Consider the following 22,256-nt stretch of genomic DNA (forward strand, 5'->3'; position numbering starts at 1 on the left):
CTGGAGGAGCGACGGGAGGCTGGAGAGCCAGGATGACAGGGGCTGCTACAGATCGTGATTGAATCACAAGCATTACGCAGTGTCTGGTTTAGAACAGTGATGTCTGTCTGTCATGTGTGCCCCCTCCTTTCCTACTTTAACCCAAAAAGCACTCAGAGAATAATAAACAAATGCAGTGACAGCGTCTTCTGATTTGCTTCAGAGATGGCATGCTCCTGCACTGATGAATTGGCTGTTATTTGGGAGCTAAACTGTAAATAGCAGGCTGATAACAGAGATAAATGATCAAATTTAACAGTGATAGGAAGAATATTTTCTTTCTTATCTGTTTTAATCAGGATGTTTATTTGACACGAGTGTATTTTCAGCCTCAAATCTGCAGATGGAAGGACTGTGTCCCCCCTTGACTTTGTCCCCTGCACACGAAAGACATTTTCCATACACTTAGAAAATTGTGACATTGTCCTGTTCTAGAGTGTCTTAGGCATCTCCTCTCTAGGTATAGAATAGAAAATGTGTATAGGTTTTCTAATACATGGAAAAGAAATTGTTTGCTTGGCCAGTGCTGTCACAGCCATCTCACTGTTGCTGTGTTTATTCATTCCCTGCTTTGTCCCTTTTCTCATCCCTTTTCTCATCCCTTTCACTCGGGTGTAAGCTCTTCAGACGGGGCCTTTGCTGCAGCAGTAGCACTATGGAGATCCGATGTCTCTTGCAGGTCTTGAAGGTAACACTGGCACAAATAATAGCTACTGAGAGCAGTGAAGAACAACATTTTCAATGTGAAGCAGCCTGCAGGTTTCTACTTGGCACCTTCTTGTGGCTACTCCTCCACTTGTCCTTGCTGTTTTGGAGAGTAACTCCTCCCAAAACAGATTTTTTATTCTCCTTCCAGGCGTGGCTGCTGGTGGACGCGCCGTGGCTGCGTGCTGCCCGCTTCTCTGCAGCAGTGCTGGAGGTGTCAGCAACCAGAAACGTTGCCTCTGGGCACCCAGCTTCTACACCCTGCTGCTGCTGGAGGGCTTGTGCCTAATTAGACTTACTCATTAAGGGTGGGGTGTTGAGTCAAATCTGTGATCTACTCAGAGTCAGAGATGAGCCCAGAGACCATTCCTGTTGCGTTAGGACACTTACTGGAGGGGTATTTCTTAGACTTCTGGAGACGTGCTTGTCATTTTGGAACTCTGGGCTGCTCTAGGATGTGGCCCTTATTTTTGCCTTTTTTTCTTCCTCCCATCCCCAAACTGGCAGAGTAAGAGACAGGTCCACGATGTGGAGTAAGGAACCCATCCTGTCTCATCCCCAGCCCCTCTTTGGATCTCATCCATTCTTGGCTACTTCCCTTGGCCAGTGTGAATGCAGGATATGTGTCCTCAGGCATCATCTTGGGATGCGGGTGATAATCCCTAGGAGGAACCAATCCTATCGGCAGTGAAGGGCTTTTTAACAATAAATGAGAAAAGATCTTGATGGAGTCCAACTCACAACATTCTGTGATTCTGTGAGTGTCTTGGTAAAGCTTTTCCCTGTGTTAGGGGTTTGTAGTAATAAGTGAAGGTCCCAACCTGTCTGGTTTTGTTTGGTTTTCTTGGGAATTCGGGGGGCATTCCTGGTTTTGGGTCATAACTGCCTGCCAACATACAGCTTCTTTACTGCTGTGAGAGCCCCTGGTAGTTTGCACACTCCTGGTTTCATGTGCAACAAGGTGTGCTAAAGCTGAATCTCTGCCCGCAAGAGTCCTAGGGATCCTAAAAACTTGGACTTCCAGACCCCAAGCGTATCAAAAAACACAGAGAAGAACTCAGTCTGGAGCATCCATGCGATCCTGATGTGATGAACGCTACTCTGGATCCCAGCCTGGCTGCCCAACCAGCCCCAGAAGAAGACATGGCACAGGGAGGTGCATCCAGGAGGAGCTGGTGCAAGAGCTCTGCCTCTTGGAGATGTCAGTTCTTGCAGTCCTGCTCCTTCCCCCGTTGCTCGTGTCAGAGCCTTGTCAGGAGGGCACACCCATCTTCGGTGTGATAAGGTGAGCCTGGGCAGTTTCTGATAAATAGACTTTTGATTGACACTTCCCAGCTCCTCCATAGGAAGCAGAGGAGTCACCCTCTTCCCATCTTGAACCACCAAGCTGGAGAGAGCTCTTGGAGAAGAGGTTCCTCCTTTAAGACCCTTTCTGGAGAAGATAAATACTCTATTTCAAAAGAGCTTATGAGTCATGTGTACCCACCCTCCTGAACCATGGGTGCCTCCGGCGGAGGTGTCACGTGAAGGCTCAGCCTTGCCAAACCTCTGGAAACCAAAGGGAAAAGGTTCAGCTCCTGCACTGACTTCACCTCACCAGGGTGCCACGTTCTGCTTGTGTAACTCTTCTGGTGTGATCTGATCATGCCCCTACATCTGCGCGCTCAGACCAAGTGTCGGAATGATCCTGTCCATCCAGTCCTGGCTCTGCTCCCCCCAAGAGAAATGTCTTTTTTAGCAGAAGTGTAGAAAACCCAGGAAAGTTCCTCAAACAGGCAATGGGCAGAAGTTGTCTGCGTTGTTAGAAATTGTTCTTCCCTTGGTGAGTCAGGTCTTTGCTGCTCTGGAAACTGTTAGTCCAGCACCGCTGTAGCCTGATTTTATTTGTTCATTAAGTTGGAGGAGTGATTGCAGGGATGATTTTAATCGATACAATACCAGTGCTTTTGGGATGGAGCAGGTGACAAGCAGTGGGGCTGCCTGGCCGGGCAACCATCTATGTAGATAAGTCAGACCTTATTTTTTTTTCTTTTTTTTCCTTTTTTTCCTTTTTTTTCTATTTTTTTTTTCAATTTTAAGAGTACTTGAACTGCATCACTGCCTTTGCGTGTGCAAAGGGGGAAACACAGAACACAGCTAGAGACATTGGCGGTGAGTGTAGGAAGTGCTGCACGAAGAAATGAAGTTTAACCCCAGGGAGGAGGAGGAGGGAGAGTGTGTCTGAAAACAAAAAGAAGGTGCTGCAAGGATGAGACTGGGGGGAGTGATGAGTGTCAGAGGTATAAACTCACTGGACCACACCAACACATGCTGGGGTGGAGAGTAGGGAATGTCAGTGGCAGGAGGGACAGAGCCCATGTGTCCTTGGAAGCTGTGGTGACAGTCCCCCCGTTGAGGCCACTTGCAGGGCGGTGGGAGACGCGCAGCCTTCGGTGCTGCAGCCGCGCAGTAACTGCTGCTGGCTGCCGAGCGAGGGGTTTTGTGTTTCACGTCTCAGGCTGAAGGAATTTGGGAAATCTGTGTCTTTAGTTTTTACTTACTTTCCTCTCAACAAAAAGGTGTTTCCAGCTTTGTGTTTATCAGCCAGTTTTAGTTTTATAGAGCTGGCCTGCTTGTATCCAAACCCCACAGCTTGTGTGCATACTCATTTAAAATAACTTTGTAAAGTGCTTTTGGGACCGTGTTTGCACAGGTATTTAGTTAAAATGCAAATTCAGTTTTGCAAGTCTGTTCTCCTCTCCCCTCTCCTCCCATTTTCCCCCAAAGTGCTTAGACAAGAGTTTGCAGCCGTGTGGCTTAGAGCGCAACATCAAACTTGAGGAGACGCCTGCGAGGTTTACAGGTGGTGATGAACTTGTTTGCGCTCTTGAGACATAACACTAAAACCTCCTTACAGACCTCACCCTTTCATGCTCCCTAGTCGTTGCCTGAGGGGAATTGAAGTCCTTTGGTTCTTGCATTCAAAATGCTGTTGTGTATCCATCCATCCTCTTGCCAGAGCCGCTCCCTAAGAAGTCCTTACATCTCTGGTCTTCTCTTCACATGATGATTTCTGAACCCTTGTTTTAAAGTCCTCTGTGGAAACCCATGGCTACAGTGCAGAATCCTCAACTAGAAACTCAGAATAAGAAAGTTGTGGCTATTTAAGAAGCTTTTAAAATTAATTTATGATCTTTCTCATCCTTCCTTAGAGTGTTTCTGGATCCCAGCCACTAGAGAACTTGGGTATTTCTGCTGCAAATACTCCTGAATCCCATCCCGCCAAGCCCTGTGGAGCACCAAGACCCGTCAATGGAGTTATTAACACGTAAGTTGATGGCACATTATGGGAAAAGTTTTTATCATCTTGACATAGTCCCATTGGAAACCAGCCTGTAACTTGCTGCTTGGTAGTAACTGGGTTGGTAACGGTGTAAATGGGCTGTTTTTGAAAAAAGTCTCGTAGTAGATCACGCTTGGAAACGTTTTGGAGGAGGTTGCTTGCTTGAGGTTTTCTACTGCATTGTTTTTCTGAAAATGGTATTAGACTGAGCTGTGTTTACATGAACAAGCCCTGCAGGCAACCATGCAGTGAGCATGTTCAAAACTGCTTCTTTATGGGTATTTTTAATACACTTGCAAATTGTATGATTCAAAGGTGCTAGTGGCCTGCTTGCAATTACTTTGCAGAAGTATCTGGAACCACTGGCCCATTTTTCTGGAGGTACTGAGGAACCCAAATCCCATTGATTTTGGGAGTAAGACTTTCTAAATTCTTTGTTTCTCCAGGTTGTTTTTGTTGAGAAAGTTTTTAAGTGGGTAAATGAAAACAAGTGAAAGAAATCCTTCAGTGCTACAAGGGTTGAACCACTTGAAAATCCTTGAACACATGATGCTTCAAAGTTCTTGATAGTGGCTAGAGAAGCATTGCCAGCACCGTTGCACTTAATTAGTACCTTGAGGAGGGGAGGGATGCTGCACTGGTGCAGTGTGAGCAAGCGTAGAAAGCACCAATCAACTAACTCATTGCTACAGCTGAAACACTGCAGGCGATAACAGAGCCCTTTGTGTGCCTGTAGCCTTTGAACTGCAGAGCCTTAGACCACAGGGCTTTCATGTTTTGCATTTTCAGAAATGAAACACTTGTAAAATATACTTGAAAAGGTTCCCTAGATGAGGGGCTGCGCTGGTATCTGGTTGGCAGCGTGGTGCATCGATATTATGGTAAGGGCAGGGTCACTGCGTGTGGACAGGAAACTCCTTTGTACGTACAACAGGTTGATTTTAACATTGCACCTTTCTGGTGTCACTGCTGAGAGTTGTTAGAGGTATAGTTCTCAAATATTAATCAGAATCAAGTTTACATCGAGGTTAAATAAATATTTTTTCTAGAAAATTATGTGTTCTCTGTTTTGTCTTCTCTGGCATTTAGACTCGTGAGAGCCTGTTGTCTGAAGATGCCCTGAACTGTAATTCTGGGCGAAGCTGAATTGTAGGATTAAAGCTGTTAAGGTCTAGAGTAGCTTTTGGTCTTGCTCTGTGTCTGACTTTAAATGCTGGTTTTTGTTCAGAACTTCCAAAGATATTTTGTCAAAGGTTCAGTGGTGGGGAGAGTATGGAAAGTGACCAAAGTAAAAGCAAAAATTAAGAGTTGGCTTGATAAAAGCTGTTGCCTCGTGAAACTGCAGTGCTTTAAACTCAGCTTAGAGTGTTTGCTAAGGTCTGAATGATAAACCTGGCTGGTACTGCTGGGTAATGTGGGACAGCTGAATAAATAACGCTATCTTCTGTCTTCTCTTTTCTTGGGCAGTCTTCAGCCTGGCCTGGCAGAACATGCTCAGGGAGATGGCCAGGAAGCTGAGGAGCTCTTGCATAAAAAACAACGACTAAACATGGTTTCTTCATCTTCGGATGGAACGTGTGTAGCAGCTCGCACTCGCCCGGTACTGAGCTGTAAGAAGCGACGGCTTGTTCGACCGAGCAGCATTATGCCCCTTTCCAAAAAGGTCAGTGCTGGTTTGGAATATTTGGAATATATTTAGCTATATACTGCTTTTTTTTTTAATGTAGTATATAGCTAAAGCTCCACACCAAAGAGCATGGTGAGGTACTGAGGCGTTGGGCCAGTGTGTTCTTGCTCCTTGCATGAAGAGATCTCCCTGTTTTGGGAACATTTGTGGTTATTAAGAGGGGAAAAAAATAATGGAGAGGAAGAAGAGGACAGTGAGACTTCAAAGGCTGTTGGAAAAGTAAAGGAGAAATTAAGGAGAAGTTTTTAATTTGTTGGAAGAATTTTATTAGCTGTCACTGGGGAGGGGAGATGCTGAACTCTGATGTGGGTTTTCTTTTCTAAAACCAACCAGCCTGAGGTGAACTTCAGGCTGGGTAGTTCAATGTGGCACAGTCTGAGCAGTCGAAAGAAGCTCTGAAAAGTCAAGTTTTGGGGAAACCTTAACTCTGAGCAGAGGAATTAACACAGCCCCTGGAACTCGCTGCTACCTGCTCAAATCAAAACGGCAGTTGTCTGACCAGACATATGTGGGATGTCTTGCAAAAGGCTGCCAAAGTGATTGTGTTCACTTCTGCTGCCTGAGTTTAGAAATCACTTGAGTGCCATGACTCTGTTCTTGGATTTGTTTGGTGGGGTTTTTTTTTGTTTTTGTTTTTTTTTTTTTTTTGGGGGGGGGGGTTGGTTACTTTATACTCCTCTATAGTCTTCCTTGCCCTTATTCAGTTCAGTGAAAATACAGTTTATTCCCTGTATGAGGAAAGGCTGTGCTTCATTCTTTTTAATTTCTCTTAGGAATGCCATAAACTGTCAGTTGGAGGATAGACAGTTAGAAATCGAGGCAATAAGGACCTTTTTTTTTTGTGCATGCAGCTCTTAGGATTGCAGAACCATAGATGGGAAAAAATCCGCTTACCTTTGAGTCAAAGTGTTTTAAGTCAGACTTTACCACAAGAGTTCGGGGGTTTTTACTCTCTGGGTGCTGGAGTGTTAAAAGAGAAGCTCAAGAAGCAACATTTTTCTGAGCAAAATAGATTCTCACTCAGCTGAGTTAGCTTTAACTGATTACTTGTTCGCAGTTTTATCTGGGGTATTTCTGGTAAACCTCTCCAGTGACTGCTTGCAGGATCTTCAGTGATTTGGAAATTTATGAACTATCCTGTAGGTGATACTGACTTGTGCACTTGAAGAAGTGTCTGTTAATTCTGTGTTAGTTATTGACCATATTCTTAATATCCATTTGATAATCAGAGATGGTTCGACCAAAAGACAGAAGATGTGCCAGATAGCAGAGGATTTCTGTGGACTCCTCCAGTCCTTTGAGAGAAGGCTGAGTGATGACTAGGTCGTGGAGAGAAACACCATGTCCAGTTGACCACACCCTGCCATTAGCACAGAGTGGTTGTGGATTGCTGCGAGCAGAATTTACAACCAGGAGAGTTGACTGTTTCAATAGAGATCACCAGAACTGTGCCTGATGTTTTCCAAAATCTGAATCCAACATCACTTGAAATTTTTAAGTTAGGAGATGTCCTGTAGGAAAGAAAAGCAGCCTGAGGGTTGAGTGGGTTTGTAGCCTGCCTTGGCTTGGAAACAAGACTGGTCTTGTGAAACAGGACGGGAAGGGATCTCCTGCAGTCACCCACAGCATCCCTGTGCCCCAGAGCAGACTGTTTTATCCTCATACCATGCCAGACAGATTGTCTAAACCTCCTTAGGCAAGCTATTTGAGTGCTTAGCTGGTCTTGTTTTTCAGACAGCAAAACCAAACAAACCAAACTTTCTAATCTAAGCTGCCTTGGCTGCCATTTCAAGTCATGACCAGTGGTCCGAGTCCTGGTATAAACTGGTCAGCTCCCCTCGTTGCTCAGTAGCTCTTTCCAGAGTGTGAAAATTGATGTGGTAATTCTTAATGTGGTCACCTCTACAAACACACCATGGGTCTTTCTATTTTTTACACATAAGATATATTTCTTTTGTTGCTTTCCTCTCCGTTTGGTGCACACATTTCTTGAAGTAAGTGCCCAAAGCTGAGTGCAGCACGTCAGCAATGCCGACAGCGTGACAGGATGACCTCACTGCGTCTTGCACAGCCATCCTGTTTATAAAGCCCTGTGGGGTGTTAATTCTCAGTAATGGTACGACACTGCTGATTCATCCTCATTTTCTGATCCCTAACAACCACCAGATCCTCTGGGCAGAACTGCTGCTCAGTTACCTCTTCCTTCTCTTCACTGGTCACTGAAGCGTCTGCTTGTTGCATTTGCCCTCAGTGAATTAAATTTTATTTATTTTAGATCATTTCCATCAAGTTACAGCCCTTCCCAGTTCCAGTGTTACTTGCTAAGCTTTAAGGATATTATTTCTTCCATCATTCAAGTACTTAATGGAAATAATTTGATTAATACTAGACTCAGAACAGACTTCTGCAGGATCCAGTTTGATGCATCCTTCCATTTTGATGTAGAATCATTGATTACTTTTTCTGTATGAGATTTACATCCCTGCATCTGCCTATAGTGGTTTCATATAAATGAAATCTATATAAAGTCTATAAATCTATGAAGTGAAAGTCTTTCCTGGTTTAGGAAACAAGGTTGAAAACCACCCTTTTTCACTCTGTAAAGATGTCCCTGTAAGTGTCAGCTCTTGGCATATAGTGATGGCTCCCTGAACTCAAAAAGGCTTTTTTTTCCCTTTCTGGCAACTGAATTGTGCTGCCTCATGGTTTTTATAAATGAGGTTTCAACCTAGATAAAATTAAACACTTCTAGTCAAATTTAGTAGATGTTAAACTGTCTGTGCTGGCGAGTAGTGGTTTTCAGTTGTGTTTATGCAAAGTGAAGGCTTCCTTTTATGAGTCCAAACTAAATGAACAGGTTTTATACAGGTATTTAAAAAAAAAAAACCCCAAACAAACCCCAAAAAAAACAATGAAAAAAACCCCAAACCAAACTAAACCCCAAAAACACCCACCCATCCCCCCCAAAAAAAACCAGGTGGATTTTTTGGGGGCTGTCAAAGGGGAACATGTGAAGAGAGCCCTTAGATACTTTGTCCTCTCATATGTTGACACTGTTTTCTCTCGACATTCCAGGTCCATCGTAACACCATGGTGCGATGTAGCTGTGATGTGAACCCTTCATGTGCCCTGTGTGGCTCTCGAAGCTCAACAACTCTGGAAATCCAGTATGATGCCCCTTTGCTGGAGCGCCTCTCCCAGCTGGACTCATGTATTCATCCTGTCCTGTCATTCCCAGATGGTAAGTACAGCACCCACGGAGCTGCCTGGAGAAAAGGAGGCTGAGGGGAGACCTTCTGGCTCTGTCCAAGTCCCTGAAAGGAGGGTGGAGAGAGGTGGGGGTGGGTCTGTTCAACCAAGGAACAAGTGACAGGAAATGGCCTCCAGTTGCACCAAGGGCAGTTGAGATTGGATGTGAGGAAGAATTTCTTTGCTGAAAGGGTTCTGAGGCATTGGAAGGGGTTGCCCAGGGCAGTGGTGGAGTCCCCATCCCTGGAGGGATTGAAGAGTCGTGTAGACACAGTGCTGAGGGACATGGGTTAGTCGGGAACTTGTCAGTGTTGGGTTCATGATGGGACTTGATGAGCTTAAAGGGCTTTTCCAATCTGGGCAATTCTGGGATTCTGTGATCTGCAAGTATTTTTAGGAGCAGAGCATTTACTGGAGCGGAACGGGTTTGGGAAAGCATTGCACCTGAAGTCTGCTCTGCTACAAATGTGTGTGTGTGTTATAAGAACCTGACCTGGAGCCCCTCTTGGGGTGGAGAAGCTGAGGAGTCTGTATTGGGACCTGGGTCTTTAGCTGGTTGGTGTCTGTGTGGCTATAAACCACTGGAGAAATATTTGCTTCCTCAGAGTTTGTTCATCTGTATAAAATTATTTGTGGATTGGTTTAAGTCAAAGGAAATTTTTTTTGACCTTGTAAGGAATTGTAAATGATCTTCCATGGTTCAGAGGGTACAGAAAAAAGGGATGTTCCCATTAGGACATTAATTTCCCTGTGTTACAGTATCAGAGTTAATCATCATTAAGAGGAATAACTAACCAACCTTGACTGTGGGGTATTCACAGATTTCATGTGTAGGGACTTTTCCCAAGGGAAAAATAGTAGCTTACAGAATCTTTTCCTTCCTAAGCTGCCAAATTAAATACAAGCTTGTTCTTTGACCAAAAACTATTGGCTTGCATGAAATTGGTGTCCATCTGTCAGCTTTTCCCTCTGATCACAAAATACAGGACCACAAATGATAGGAAACAGGGACTTTTATCAGGAAAGGCACGCAATAAATAAAAAAAAAAGGTTCCTTTCCTTGGTAGGAGTGACTGGCTGAGGTGTTAAAATGCCACTGGTAGTGCTGGGAGGAAGGATCCTGCTTCGCATGTTGATGTGAAGTGGTTTGTCCTGGTTAAAGCATTGAGCTGATGGGTGTGTTTGGGTTTAAATTCCAGCTTTGCACAAACTTTAGTGTGACAGTAGGAAATGCGTGGAGTGTCTGGGAACAATTAATCTGGCATCTCTCACTAGGACTATATTTAAAACAGACTAAAATAGTAAATTAGTGCTATTTTTAAAAACTAAATCCCCACCCTGCCCCCCCCAAGGACACATCTCCGTTAAGGAGTGCTAAATGAATTTAACGTAGTGAACTCCTGAAGCAGAAATTCATTTCCTGATTTTCACAGCATTTATAATCCTCTGTCTGTGGTGTCAAATCTCATCTCCTAGAAAGCGGTGAGAAAACCTGTTGTGTATTATTGCAGCAAATTATTTCGTCCCATATTCACTTTTCATTTTCTTAGGATCAGCTGTTAAAATGTTAAAAGATCCTTTCTGGCTGCACAAGATTAAAAACTTTTGTTTTTAAAACTACACAGTGTAAAACTTGAAATATCTGTACAGATCTACCATCCATCCCCCTCCAGATTAACATTGATTATTCACTAATACTTAATACAGTTTTGCTAGGGTTGTTTTTTGGGAATGAGGACACTTTTTATCCAAACATAAAGCCAGGTATTGTGTTCAGGTAGGGAAATTGCTCTGCCTGACGGTGTTAATCTGCATCGAGGTGTCTCCCTGCCTGTGAATATTAATCCAGGTTGCTGTCAGTGCTCCCGCACGATTATTTTGGGGCTCACCTTGAAAACCAACTGGCTGGGTCAACAAGCAGAGGCTCAGTTCATACTTTTTGTGAGGTTGTTAGATGAAGCCTGGCCTTGGAGCTGTGAGCATGTGCTGACTTTCACTTTGAGCCTGTCTCTCCGGGCTCCTCCGGTGCCAGCAGCCGGGGATCTCCGGTGCAGCTTGCCAAGGGCAAAACTGCCAGACGCCGCAGGAGGAAAAAGATCATTTATTCTTCTGGCAAGTGGGACGCAGCCATCGCAGCTTTTAACCTGCTGCACTTGCACTGTGTCCCTTTCCTTTATCAATTTGGGGCTCTTTTTGTTTGTTTTTTTTGTTGTTTTCTGGTGGGTTTTTTTTCTGGTTCGTCTGATTTCTCGCTGGGAATTTTCAGATGATGTAATAACCTTGGTGGGGAGGATGGGAGCCAGGGCACTCGAGCTCAGTGCGGTTGCCATCTGCCGGTCCCCGGGAGGCCTGCATCGCTCGACCGAGGAGGAGGAGGAGAAGTGACAGTGTCACTTGCTGCACAGACTCTAGTGCAACCAGTGCTGACAGCAGGACAGTGACAAGCCAGCAAATAATTCATTTTCTGCTGACAATTTGTCTTGTGGGTTTGGTTTTTTTCCTCTCCCTTCGAGCTGTCCCCTCCTTCCACAGATGTGTGAGCTGCTGGGATGGGGTGAATTCTAGTGGAAGGTGTCTCTGCCAATGGCAGGGGGGTTGGAACTAGATGATCTTTAAGGTCCCTTCCAACCCAAACCATTCTATGATTCTATGAATTTTCAGGAGAAAGCAAAAAATTAGCAGAGAAGAGGCCGTTTTCCCAAAGCCAGCCCACTTCAGTCTCGCTGACAATGTCATTAAAGGACTGACTTGGCCCCTCTCTGTTCTCTGGGACACGTCTCCACAAACCAGTAGTGGTGGCCAGAGAGCTGCTGTCACACTGATAGCCCATCCTTAGCAAATGGATGGGGCTAAGCCAGAGCTTTAACCATCAAGATACTTGAAGTGCAGCTCTCCTGGCTTTTCCCTGAGAGTCAGGTTCCCCCTGTTAATACCAACCGACTCCAGCCCGTGCTCTGCCAGCTCTCTCCATGCTCTTTGCCTGTCGGGATCTGCTGGGGCTTTCCAGTCTCTGGAATTGATGGGGAAATTTTTGAGGGATTCAGCTACCAGCCGCTGAGCCTACTGACAAGGCTTGACTCTCTTCAGCTTGCCCTCTAAGATTATCTAGATGCAGTTTCTAAATCCCATGGCAGCTCCTAATTGCCTCTGCGTCCCCTCTGCAGAGTGAGGAGCTTTTAATTCCTTGCGCGGAGCCTGGGAAGGTTCATCTCTGCTCAGGGTTGCTTCAAAGACCTTGTGAAAATGTCACATGAGCTTGAGAGATGTGGGGGAGGGATGTTTGTATTACTGGTGCTCATCTGAGCGCTTTTCACTCCCTGGTTGTGGCAGGGTGAGCTTGCATCAGGCTGCGTGACCTGCTGGCGATGGTCTCTGCTGGTCTGTACTGGGGGAAGAGAGCAGATGGGTGGACTGGCAAAGCACGAATGCCGGTGTATAATGATCTTATGGGTGTAGCTGGAGAAGATAGTCATTTCTCAGTAGTTCCCTTGTTAACCCTAAAGGTTTTAATACTTTTCCAAGCTAGGATTTTGACCCTCAGGCATAAAAAAGAGAACTGGGTCTTGGAGGAGACTTAGACAGCAGTATTTGGTGATCAGATCTCAAGTTTGAAGCTATGAGTATGAAAGGAAGGCTTATTTGTGGGACTCCTGAGGCCAGGGTAGTTTGCTACTCCAGTTAATGGTTTTTATAGTTGACCTTAGTCTGTCTGCACAAGAAATACACTGAATAATCTCATTAGCGGTCTGTCTTTCGGCTGAGGTCAGGAGTGCACGTGTGCGTGGGATTGAGGAGAAACGAAGCTTGAGGAATGTGGGCAAAAGTAGTGTCTGCTGAATTTCACACGTGCTCGTCGTGAGATGGCAGGATTAAACAGGGACAGGTACTCTGGATTACTGGGATCTGTGGGATGAACTGAAACTTCAAAATGCATCAGTTCCCCTGAGTTTACCTGCTCACAGGTGGCTGCATGACCCAACCTCTGCCTGAGGAGCTCCTGGCCAACACAGTATTTCTGCTCTTGATGCCTCTGAAGTTTGCTCACTTAACACAACTTCTGTTAGATGATGGAGGTGCCACATCAGGCAGATTAATGTCATACAGTACTTGGTTGGCTTTTGGCTTGACCTGAAATTGAGGATTTAAGCTGAATGTCTCTCTTCCATCCTGTACCTCTGTAGATTTGATGTGCTGAGATATCTCAGGTTCTCGGAAGTCAGATCTGAGATAGCAGAATTGAGCGTGGCAGTACATGAGATAGGTTCAGGGGTAAAGACGCCGGGTTTTTCTGACAAAGGCTTCATTCTCCTGCCAGATATACTTGAGCTGTGAATCAGCGTTTTAATGCTGGGCTGCATTAAAAAGAGCGTGGCCAGCAGGTCAAGGGAGGTTCTCCTCCCCCTCTACTCTGCCCTGGTGAGGCCACATCTGGAGTGATGTGTCCAGTTCTGGGCTCCCCAGTTCAAGAGGGACAGGGATCTTCTGGAGAGAGTCCAGCGGAGGGGCCACAGAGATGATGAGGAGCCTGGAGCATCTCCTGTATGAGGAGAGGCTGAGAGAGCTGGGACTGTTCAGCCTGGAGAAGAGCAGCCTGAGAGGGGATCTGATCAATGTCTATAAATATGTGAAGTGTGGGGGCCAAATGGATGGGGCCGGGCTCTTCTCGGTGGTGCCCAGTGACAGGACAAGGGGCAATGGGCACAAACTGGAACACTGGAAGTTCATCACAAACTTAAGGAAAAACTTCTTCACTATGAGGGTGCCAGAGCCCTGGGACAGGCTGCCCAGAGAGGGTGTGGAGTCTCCATCTCTGGAGATGTTCAAACCCCACCTGGACACTTTCCTGTACAACCTGGAACCTGCTTTGGCAGGGGGGTTGGACTGGATGATCTCCTGAGGTCCCTTCCAACCCCACCATTCTGGGATTCTGTGAATCCTGTAGGATTGTGCTTCTCTCAAAGAGCTTCAGATTGGAAATGTTGGGTCCTAACACTGCAGGTCCTTCCTGAACATGAAGAAAGTGTAGACAAGCCTGGGTTTTACAGTCAATGCCTGTATGTTTGTCGAGAGCTGTTCTTACTGGGGGACTGGGAGAGGATTATGGTACCACAGCTTTCTGGTGCCTAATTTAGTTAATTTGAATGCTGTGTTTCATATCCCTCTGCAGATGTGCCGACGAGCCTGCACTTCCAGAGCATGTTGAAATCTCAGTGGCAAAACAAACCCTACGAGAAGATTAAACCTCCCAAAAAGCTCTCGCTCAAGCACAGAGCCCCCATGCCTACCAGCAGCCTGTCTGACCCTGCTCGCAAGGACCGTCACAAGCTGGTGAATTCCTTCTTCACTGCAGCCAGTAAGTGTCCTCCCTCCTTCTGCCCCGTGCAGAAACATTGCCTGGTTTTGTACCCAACAGCCGTGCCATCTGGGAGGAGGAGGAGGAGGAGGAGGATACCCTTCAAATTAAGCTCTCAGGGATGAGGCCACAGTATTGCAGGCCAGGGCTGGAAGTGAAGTGTGTGCAGGTTGTGAAGTTCAGGCTGGACTTGCTTCGTAGGGACCTGTTCTCACTCGGTCTGAGGCTGTGCTCGTGCTGGCACGGGCAGTACGACAGCTCGTTCTGCTCTGAGCACATCTCTGCAGTGCCCCGATGGTGTTGAGCCCAACCTGTCTGGATTTATGGAGCTGGTAAACTCTGCCTGAGTCTCCTGTGCCAACAGAAAGAGAGGTGAAAACTGGCGTTTCATAGCTCTTTCTCTGTTCCCCTCCTCAGAGCGCTCACATCAAAAAATCCAACCAGACAAGGCACACAGGCCGCCTTTAGACGATTTTACGGCCGTGTCCAAGGCCGAGAGAGCGCCAGAGCGCTCGCTTGTCCAGCCTCCTGCCTATGACAAAAAGCGATTACGAGACTGCTCATCTGAGAGGAGTGAAGGTAGGCTCCCACAGCCAGGTCTCTCGGGGGGAGCTTGGGCTTTGCTGCACATCCAGCCTCTCTCCCTCTTCGTCCCCGTAGAAGGGGGGGGAACGCACTGCTTCTGAGCCTTGTCACCACCGCAGCGATGCCTCGTGTGCTCTAACTGCTTTTTCCCCCAGGGCCTCTCAAGCTGGCAGCCACCATCAGAAGGTGCTTCTCTTTCATGCAAAGTGCTCCTCAGCACTGACCATTTCTGGTGCACATGGTCCTTTTCTATCCACCACCACCTCCCTTTGGGTTGGTTTGGTTTTTGGTTTTTTTTTTTGCTAATGTCAATTCTTCATTTTCTCCCACCCTCCCTTGTGTAGTGTTGAAGCATCACACGGATGTCGGTGGCCCAAGCTACTTGTCAGCAGCTACGACCCCCACACCTCACAGCCCTATAGCACGACAACTGTCCACCTCCTCAGAAGGCTCTGCTCCTGCCAGCACGAGTTCACAGGGCACCTCCAGTGCAGCTGTAAGTATCTAGTGCCTTTCTGGAGAAGGTTTCTGAGCTCAGCTCCATCGTGGGGTCTCAGTTTTTGAGCAGCTCGGGTACCTTAGGCTTCAGAGTGCTCAGTATTTCTCTTGCCATGCTGAACCCGTTGGTTAAGCTGATGGTAGGGTTACTGGCCCCTCTTTTTTACTCGGACTTTGGGTCTGCTGAGGTTCCTGGATTGATGTTGGCTATGTAGAAAGCCAGTCAGCTGCAATTACAGGTTCACTGTCAGCTCAATAACTGCTGGTAAACGTTCCTGTTCTCAGTAGTCCCCTGGCTTTGCTCCACGTCTGGGTTTTGGTTTCTGAAGTTGTTTGGGGATGCCAGGAAGAAGAGTGGAAGAGCTGAACATCAGCAGTGTGGTGCTGCTGCTGGTACAATGCTGGGAGAGCTTTCCCTTCGTGGCCTTGGTGGCACTGGGCTGTGACAGAGGTTGGGGTTGAGTCACAGGGCAGTGGTACAAGAGTGGTCGTTGAGATTTTAACTTGCACCTGTACACAAGCTTCAGAAATTGCTTAACTCGCGCTGCCTTCTGAGACACACTCAGCCTCCCAAAGTGCTGAAGGATGACGGGAACCTTTATGAAGCTGTGGCTAAAAGCCGTCAGTGAGCAGGACCATAACTCCCTCCCGCTGTGCTCTGGGACAGATGGATGACACAGCTGCTCTGCCAGACGTCACCCGTCCTCCCAGCACCTGACCCACGTTAACAGAAGCTCTCGATTAAAGGACTGAATTCTGCTGAACTCCTCAGTGTCCCAGTGAAGAACCTGGCCTCTGTTAGTGGCCAGCACTCCAGTGTGGTGAAGAGGCATCTGTCCATGGCAGAGCCAAGGACACCACTTCCAGCTCAACCTTGTGTTTGTTCAAAGCTTGTTGCTTTGTGCTTGTTCTGCTTCACTGGGGATTTGCTCTTGCTGTGTCATCAGCTGTGACATCAGTGGTGGCACAGGGTGTCTGAAGAACCCAATAAGCAGTGGTGGCTTGAATGTGCTCGGTGTTTTGGAGAAGAGTTCTTCTCAGCAGCTCTAGCCTGTCAAGATGACTTTTCCTAGTGCTTCATACACTTATCTTGGTCTTCTCTTGCTGCTTTTCCTGCTGCTCTATCACCAGCTCATTCGTAAAAGCATGATGAAGTGTCTTCTCTTCAGCAGCCAAGTCCTACAAGAGCACTGCAAGTGCTGGAATCTGGTCTCTGGGCTCAAGGGTCCGCGTTGTGGGTTCAGACATCCCAGTCTGGCACAGGTTTGCTTGTTTGCTCCCCAGCTGGTGGGTCAAACCTCACTGTTGACAGGGATGCGTCGGAATTTCCTTGCCACCATGGTAATAGTTGCCTACACAATCCGTCCTCATCTGGCTTCACACAAGTCCTGAGGTTTGGCTGTGGCAGATCCGTGGCAGTTGGATTCCCACGTTTTTACACGAAAAGCCGCAGGGATCAAAGGAGGTGGAGAACATGGTAAATCGCAGATGACTCCATTAGGAAGACGAGCTGTTTGCATCTCAAGCTGATCCATGTCACTGTACTGGCAGTGCTGCTGTCACAGGTTTGGGGGAGGTTTCTGGATAGACAGATGGTAGGAGAGCACCCCGTGTTCAACCAGGTTTAAATAGATAAGTGTGGAGCTTATTTCTGTCTTAGAAAATCTGTTCCAGTCCAAAGCTCGATACAGATGGAAGCTGTTAGGTACTGCTGTCATAACCTGAGGTGAACTCCTGTCTGACTGCTTCATGTTCTCCCTCTGTCACAGTGTCACCTGTGGTGGGTCCAGACCCCTGCAGGAACACAAGATGGGAAGCTGTTTCCAAACAGGATGGTTCTTCCCTCTTTCCTGATGGTCTCACTACTTTCTTTATGTTGGCAGTAGGGAATTGGTTTACCTGGGAGACTTTTCTTCTTGCTGGGTCAGTTTATCAGCCAGCTCAATCTCTTGATCCATCTGACTGTGCAGCACCTGGTGCCAGTGGGGAGATGGTGGCTGGAGCTCAGCAGCCCTTGCTCAACTTCCTTCAGTACCTGCAGGGCCACTGCAGCCCTTGCCTTTGTCTGTAACTTCCAAGCTAAGGATTTTGGGTTGGGAAGAGGACTTCCAGCAAGCAGTAGGTGAACTCCATTCTGACACAAATTGCTGTTGGTTCTCATAAGTCATATGAGGCCAGTTTGTACGAGGCCATGTCCTTTTTCCATCAATAATTTTTAACATGACAAAACCCACAACCCTTTCTCACGTTGTTTTTATCTTCATGTTACAGCAGCCAAGGAGGAGAAGAGGCGAAAGTTCGTTTGATATTAACAACATCGTCATCCCGATGTCTGTTGCTGCAACGACTCGTGTGGAGAAACTGCAGTACAAAGAGATCCTCACCCCCAGGTACGTGCCTGGTCCCCATCTCCAGTGGGGTTGTCACATCCCAAGCTTTTCCTGTGCAAATGTCTTGTCAGAAGCTGAGCCTGAGCTACTTTGCTCCCAGTGCTTTCTAATGCTGGTGAGGAAAGGAGCTTTCTTCTTCCTTGAAAGCAGCAGGAAGTTTGGAAAACTTCTGCTCATCCCATGGATGCAGCCTTGCTAAATTAGGTAACATGTCTGAGTGTCTCTCATACAAGAAAGCCAGCTGCCCTGCTCAAGTCTTTGTGCAATTTAAGGTCATCCTGGTTGTCCTCTGTCTTGCTGCAAAGCTGCTGAGTATGTTGAGCCAAAGGTCCTGGTGGTTCCCCAGCTCTGCACGTGTCTGGGCTGGGTTGATGCTGCAATGCTGCAGAGGAGGGTTGCTGCCTTGGGTCTCACCAGCCAGGAGAAGCACTTCCATGCCTGGGCAGTGGTAGGATCAGGAGTTTTCTCTGCCCAAGTTGAGTGCAAGAAGGTGAGCTGTCATCCCCTGTTCACATGTTCTTGGATTAGCCCTGTGGACAAGATGAGTTGCTGGTTTTCACACCTGAGTGCTGGGTGGAAGTGAGCCAACTTGGTGCATCTTCTTCCTCCACACTGCCCAGTTTCCAGTCCTTCTTTTCCCTCCCAGTTCTCCACGTCTCTTTCCCAACTTACCTCTTCCTTCTTCCTGGTCCTTCATGCTCTTCCCAAGCCCTGTTCAGAGTGGGGCAGGGAGGGAGCCTATTGCTGAGCCAGAGGAGGAGGAGGAGGAGGAAATGCTGCAGCATCTGCTCTGCTTCCTCTGCCAAGACCAGCACCAGAAAGGAAAGGAAACGCTGCAGCGGGAGGACACTGGAGAATGGCCTGGCTCTCCATTCCTGACCCTCCTAACGTGGAAGAACATCTTCTGCCTGTGCCCCCACGTTGCACTCAGTGGGTGCTAACCCACTGCAAACAAGATGAACTCAAAATGGAGCAGGCTGTCAGGGGAAGGGGAGAAACCGTCGTCTGGTAGCACGGGGGGGATTTTGGTAGACGAATGTGGTTTAGAACTGAGCCGAACTGTTGCTCAACGTGGCGGGCTTGTATTTTTTCTTTCCCAAAAGAGGTTGTTGGTGCCTGCAGGGCACGTGCTGCTGTGCCTGGCTGTGCCTGTGATTGATTCCCCTCTGATGTTGTGTCTTGCAGCTGGCGGGAAGTGGATATCAGCGCTCTGAAGGCGAACCCTGATGAAGACAACGAGGAGGTAAGAAGGGTTTCATTTCCCAGTTAACATGGGGTGGAGTTGGTAGCAGCTGAACAGCATCCACAGAGGATGCCGGAAGGGAGTGGACACAGGGGAGCTCAGCAGGGAAGTGTGGAGTCTCTTCCTTTTTTGTAACTTTTAAAGTGGCCCAGCTGGCCTTGCAGAAACCATCCTGCTGGTGGTTCCTTTTTGGGAGAGGTGTGACAAGGCAGAAGTTGGGTTAACTGGCTGGGTACAGCCAAATCTGAGGTCCAGTTGCTGCTAGGAGACCTTTTTATGGAATAGTCTAATCAAGAAATCATGACCAGTCACGCTGTGATAGTTACTATTTTAACTGAACTGATAATTATGGTATTTCCTTAAACCTCTTGTGTGAGCACTTCCACTCTGGGTTAAATACTCTCCTTTGGTTTTCAGTTTTTAATCTCTTCCTAAGCAACGCAGATTCAGTTTAACAAGGTGCTCTCCCACTCACTGATAAGCATCTGCCTCCCTTCAGATATAAATATTGAAATTCTTGTTGTAATTGATGCTGGAGAAACTGCACGTAGATGTGTGTTTTAATATAAGAAAGCTCTGACCAAGCTTTGTACCCTTCCATTTCCAGATCGAGGACTTGTCTGATTCGGCCTTCGCTGCTCGGCATGGCAAATGTGAAGAGATGGAGCGGGCCCGGTGGCTTTGGAGCACGAGCGTGCCCCCGCAGCGGCGGGGCAGCAGGTAACGCCTGCCAGCACGGTTCCTCAGCACACCAACAGCACTGGGGTGCAGAGAGGATGCAGTAGGTTTCTCTTGGCCAATGTGTGGGATGCATCCTAACACAGTGGGATGCTCTTAGGAGCAGGTTGTGGAGGTTTTATTAGATTGGCTGATCCATAAAAAAATGGTTAAAAGCTTGTGCTGGTGTTGGGAAGTTTGATCACCATCCACAAGAGCAGCTTGAGGAGCCCTTGGAGGAATGAGGCATAGTCTTGCTTGGGTGGAGGTGAAGTTATGCACCAGTTAGGTTGCAGACAACCAACTCTTGCCCAGTCTGTTTGGATTCTGCTTTCTCAAGCGCTTTCACCGCTCTGGAAGTGTGGACCCTTACCTTCCTCTGATCCCTTGGCTCTTGAATCCCTTTCTGCAGTGTCTTTCTTTGAGCAGGTGTCTAAAACCCCACAGTTTCCAGCAAAATAAGAGGTTTACTCTCTTCTCCATTTGATTTCTGATGCTTTGTTTGGTTTTGAACCATTCTGTGCTTGGGCAGAAGTGGGTGCTGAGCTCCACCTGCTCACAAACATGCACCCGGTCGTCTAGGTCTGGTTGTGGTTTCAGTTGAGCCCTGGCTGCAAAGTTATTTCTGCAAGAACTTCAGCAAATGCAAAGGTAGCGTTCGTCAAACTCCCATTTGTGCTACTGCTGCCTCATTTCATCTGCAGCTGCATTTCCTGGTGCTGGTGGAGTGTGGGACATTTTGGTGTTTCTTTGCAAACTTCTTCAGGTGGTTCCTCACATCTGATAGCACTTCACCATAACTTGGTTTCTCTGAAGACCTTCTTGCAAGGACAGTGGTGCAAGATGCTGTTTGAGGTCCTGGCTTGGTCATTGAGGTGAATTCAAACTTCACCTCGTAGGTTTAGGAATGCTGGTGGGGAAGGATTTCCAGGGGTCTATGGTCCAGCTTCCTGCAGGGCTCTTGCCAGCAGAAGACCAGCTTGGCTATGGCTTTGTTTGGCCATAATGTGAACACTTCCAAGGATGGAGATTCCTCCAGAGCTGGGGAATCCCAGTGCAGCTCCTCAGCAGAGAGTGGTGGGGCTGTAGGTGTCCCTGCTCTGTTGGCCACGTTCCTCAGCACAACCCAGGACATGGTTTGTGTTTGTGCCCAGAGCACTTGGCCGAGTTCAGCTTGGTTCTCGCCACCTCCTGAGCTCCTCCTCAGCAGGATCCTTGCTCAGTCCCTCGGTTCCCACCCTGAGGTTGTTCTCTGTGTCTGCTTTAGTCTTTAGAAATGGTTGGAGTACCTGGGCCAGGTAATAACCAGTAAACACTGGAGCAAACTTGTTCCCCTTCAATGTCATTTTCTTAGTGACCTGCTCCAGCTTGTGAGCTTGTGACCACCATCTTGTGGTCTTCCTGCCTCATCTGTGGAACAGAATGGTTTGGGTTTGTTTTTTTTCCCGTAGCAGCTTTTAAATTGCATCTTGACTCGGCACATTGACTCTGTTCAACTTGATGCAGGTTTAGCTCTTTTAGGTCTAATTGGGGCTGGGTTTGTATGTTCTGATGAACATTTTGGCCAGGGTAGATTATGGAACCTGATCCTTGGCAGTCCTTGATTGCCACTTGCTGTTTCAGTTCATCTTGAAGAGCTGCACACAGATGTGGGGACTCCAGTTAGGTTTCTCTCTTTGCAGCCTGTGGGTCTTTTCTCTGGGAATCTGTGTAGGTGCTCAAACTTTCTTAATTCTTGGTTTAAATCTGAAGTCCAGGGTTTTCACAGTGCTCCTCCTGCACCCACCTGTTGAACCTGCTGCATTTTCAGCGTTACTGATTCACTGCGCTTGGTTCAGGAACTGTCTGGTGTCACATGGCATGTGGATGGTGGAAACACTTGGAGAAACCAATTTGGAAGTGTCTGATGTCACGGGGTGGCTTCTCATCGTGGTGTTTACACAGCACAGGAGATGTGTGGGACACACAGAACCTTAGGAGAGCAGCCTCAGTGTGGCAAAGCTGCCCTGAGACAGTGGAGATGGGACAAAGATGTGCCTGGATGGATTTTAACCTCCAGGCTGTAGCATTCCCTGCGTGTGTGCGCCGGATCCCCGCGGCGTTCCCCGAGGAGTGGAAGGGAGCGTAGGGTGGCACCAGGTGGCAGCGAGTGTCCTGGGCCTCTGCATCGGTGGGAGCTCAGCTGGGACTGGAAACAGGCTCTCAAACGTCTTCCTATCTCAGGTCTTACAGATCGACAGACGGACGGACAACCCCCCAGCTGGGGAACCCCTCGACTCCCCAACCGGCATCCCCTGAGGTGGGCAACTGCCACTCCCACTCGGAGCTGTCCCACACCCACTCGCCGCGCAGCCCCATCAGCCCCGAACTGCTCTCTGCCCCCCTCACCCCTCTCTCCCGTGACTCCATGAGGCTTCTCTCCAGCGAGGACACCCGTTGCTCCACGCCCGAGGCCGGCCTGGATGAGC

The 22,256-nt window shown here is 47.7% G+C and overlaps 1 protein-coding gene across 1 annotated transcript in view; it reads left to right on the plus strand.

Moving 5' to 3' along the window:
* KANSL1 (KAT8 regulatory NSL complex subunit 1) overlaps positions 1-22,252 on the plus strand; it is a gene marked incomplete at its 3' end in the record, with an annotated part of 80,885 nt that extends 58,633 nt beyond the window's left edge. Inside the window, exons 4-13 of the mRNA XM_010167044.2 lie at positions 3,936-4,051; positions 5,534-5,729; positions 8,829-8,994; positions 14,170-14,355; positions 14,773-14,934; positions 15,285-15,436; positions 17,710-17,828; positions 19,014-19,071; positions 19,679-19,791; positions 22,012-22,252. Coding sequence (XP_010165346.2) covers positions 3,936-4,051; positions 5,534-5,729; positions 8,829-8,994; positions 14,170-14,355; positions 14,773-14,934; positions 15,285-15,436; positions 17,710-17,828; positions 19,014-19,071; positions 19,679-19,791; positions 22,012-22,252 — 1,509 coding nt within the window. The remainder of the gene's footprint in view (positions 1-3,935; positions 4,052-5,533; positions 5,730-8,828; positions 8,995-14,169; positions 14,356-14,772; positions 14,935-15,284; positions 15,437-17,709; positions 17,829-19,013; positions 19,072-19,678; positions 19,792-22,011) is intronic.
* Positions 22,253-22,256: the final 4 nt, after the last annotated feature.

Source organism: Antrostomus carolinensis, unplaced genomic scaffold (genome assembly GCF_000700745.2).
Source record: "Antrostomus carolinensis isolate BGI_N321 unplaced genomic scaffold, ASM70074v2 scaffold104, whole genome shotgun sequence".
Lineage (NCBI taxonomy): Eukaryota > Metazoa > Chordata > Aves > Caprimulgiformes > Caprimulgidae > Antrostomus > Antrostomus carolinensis.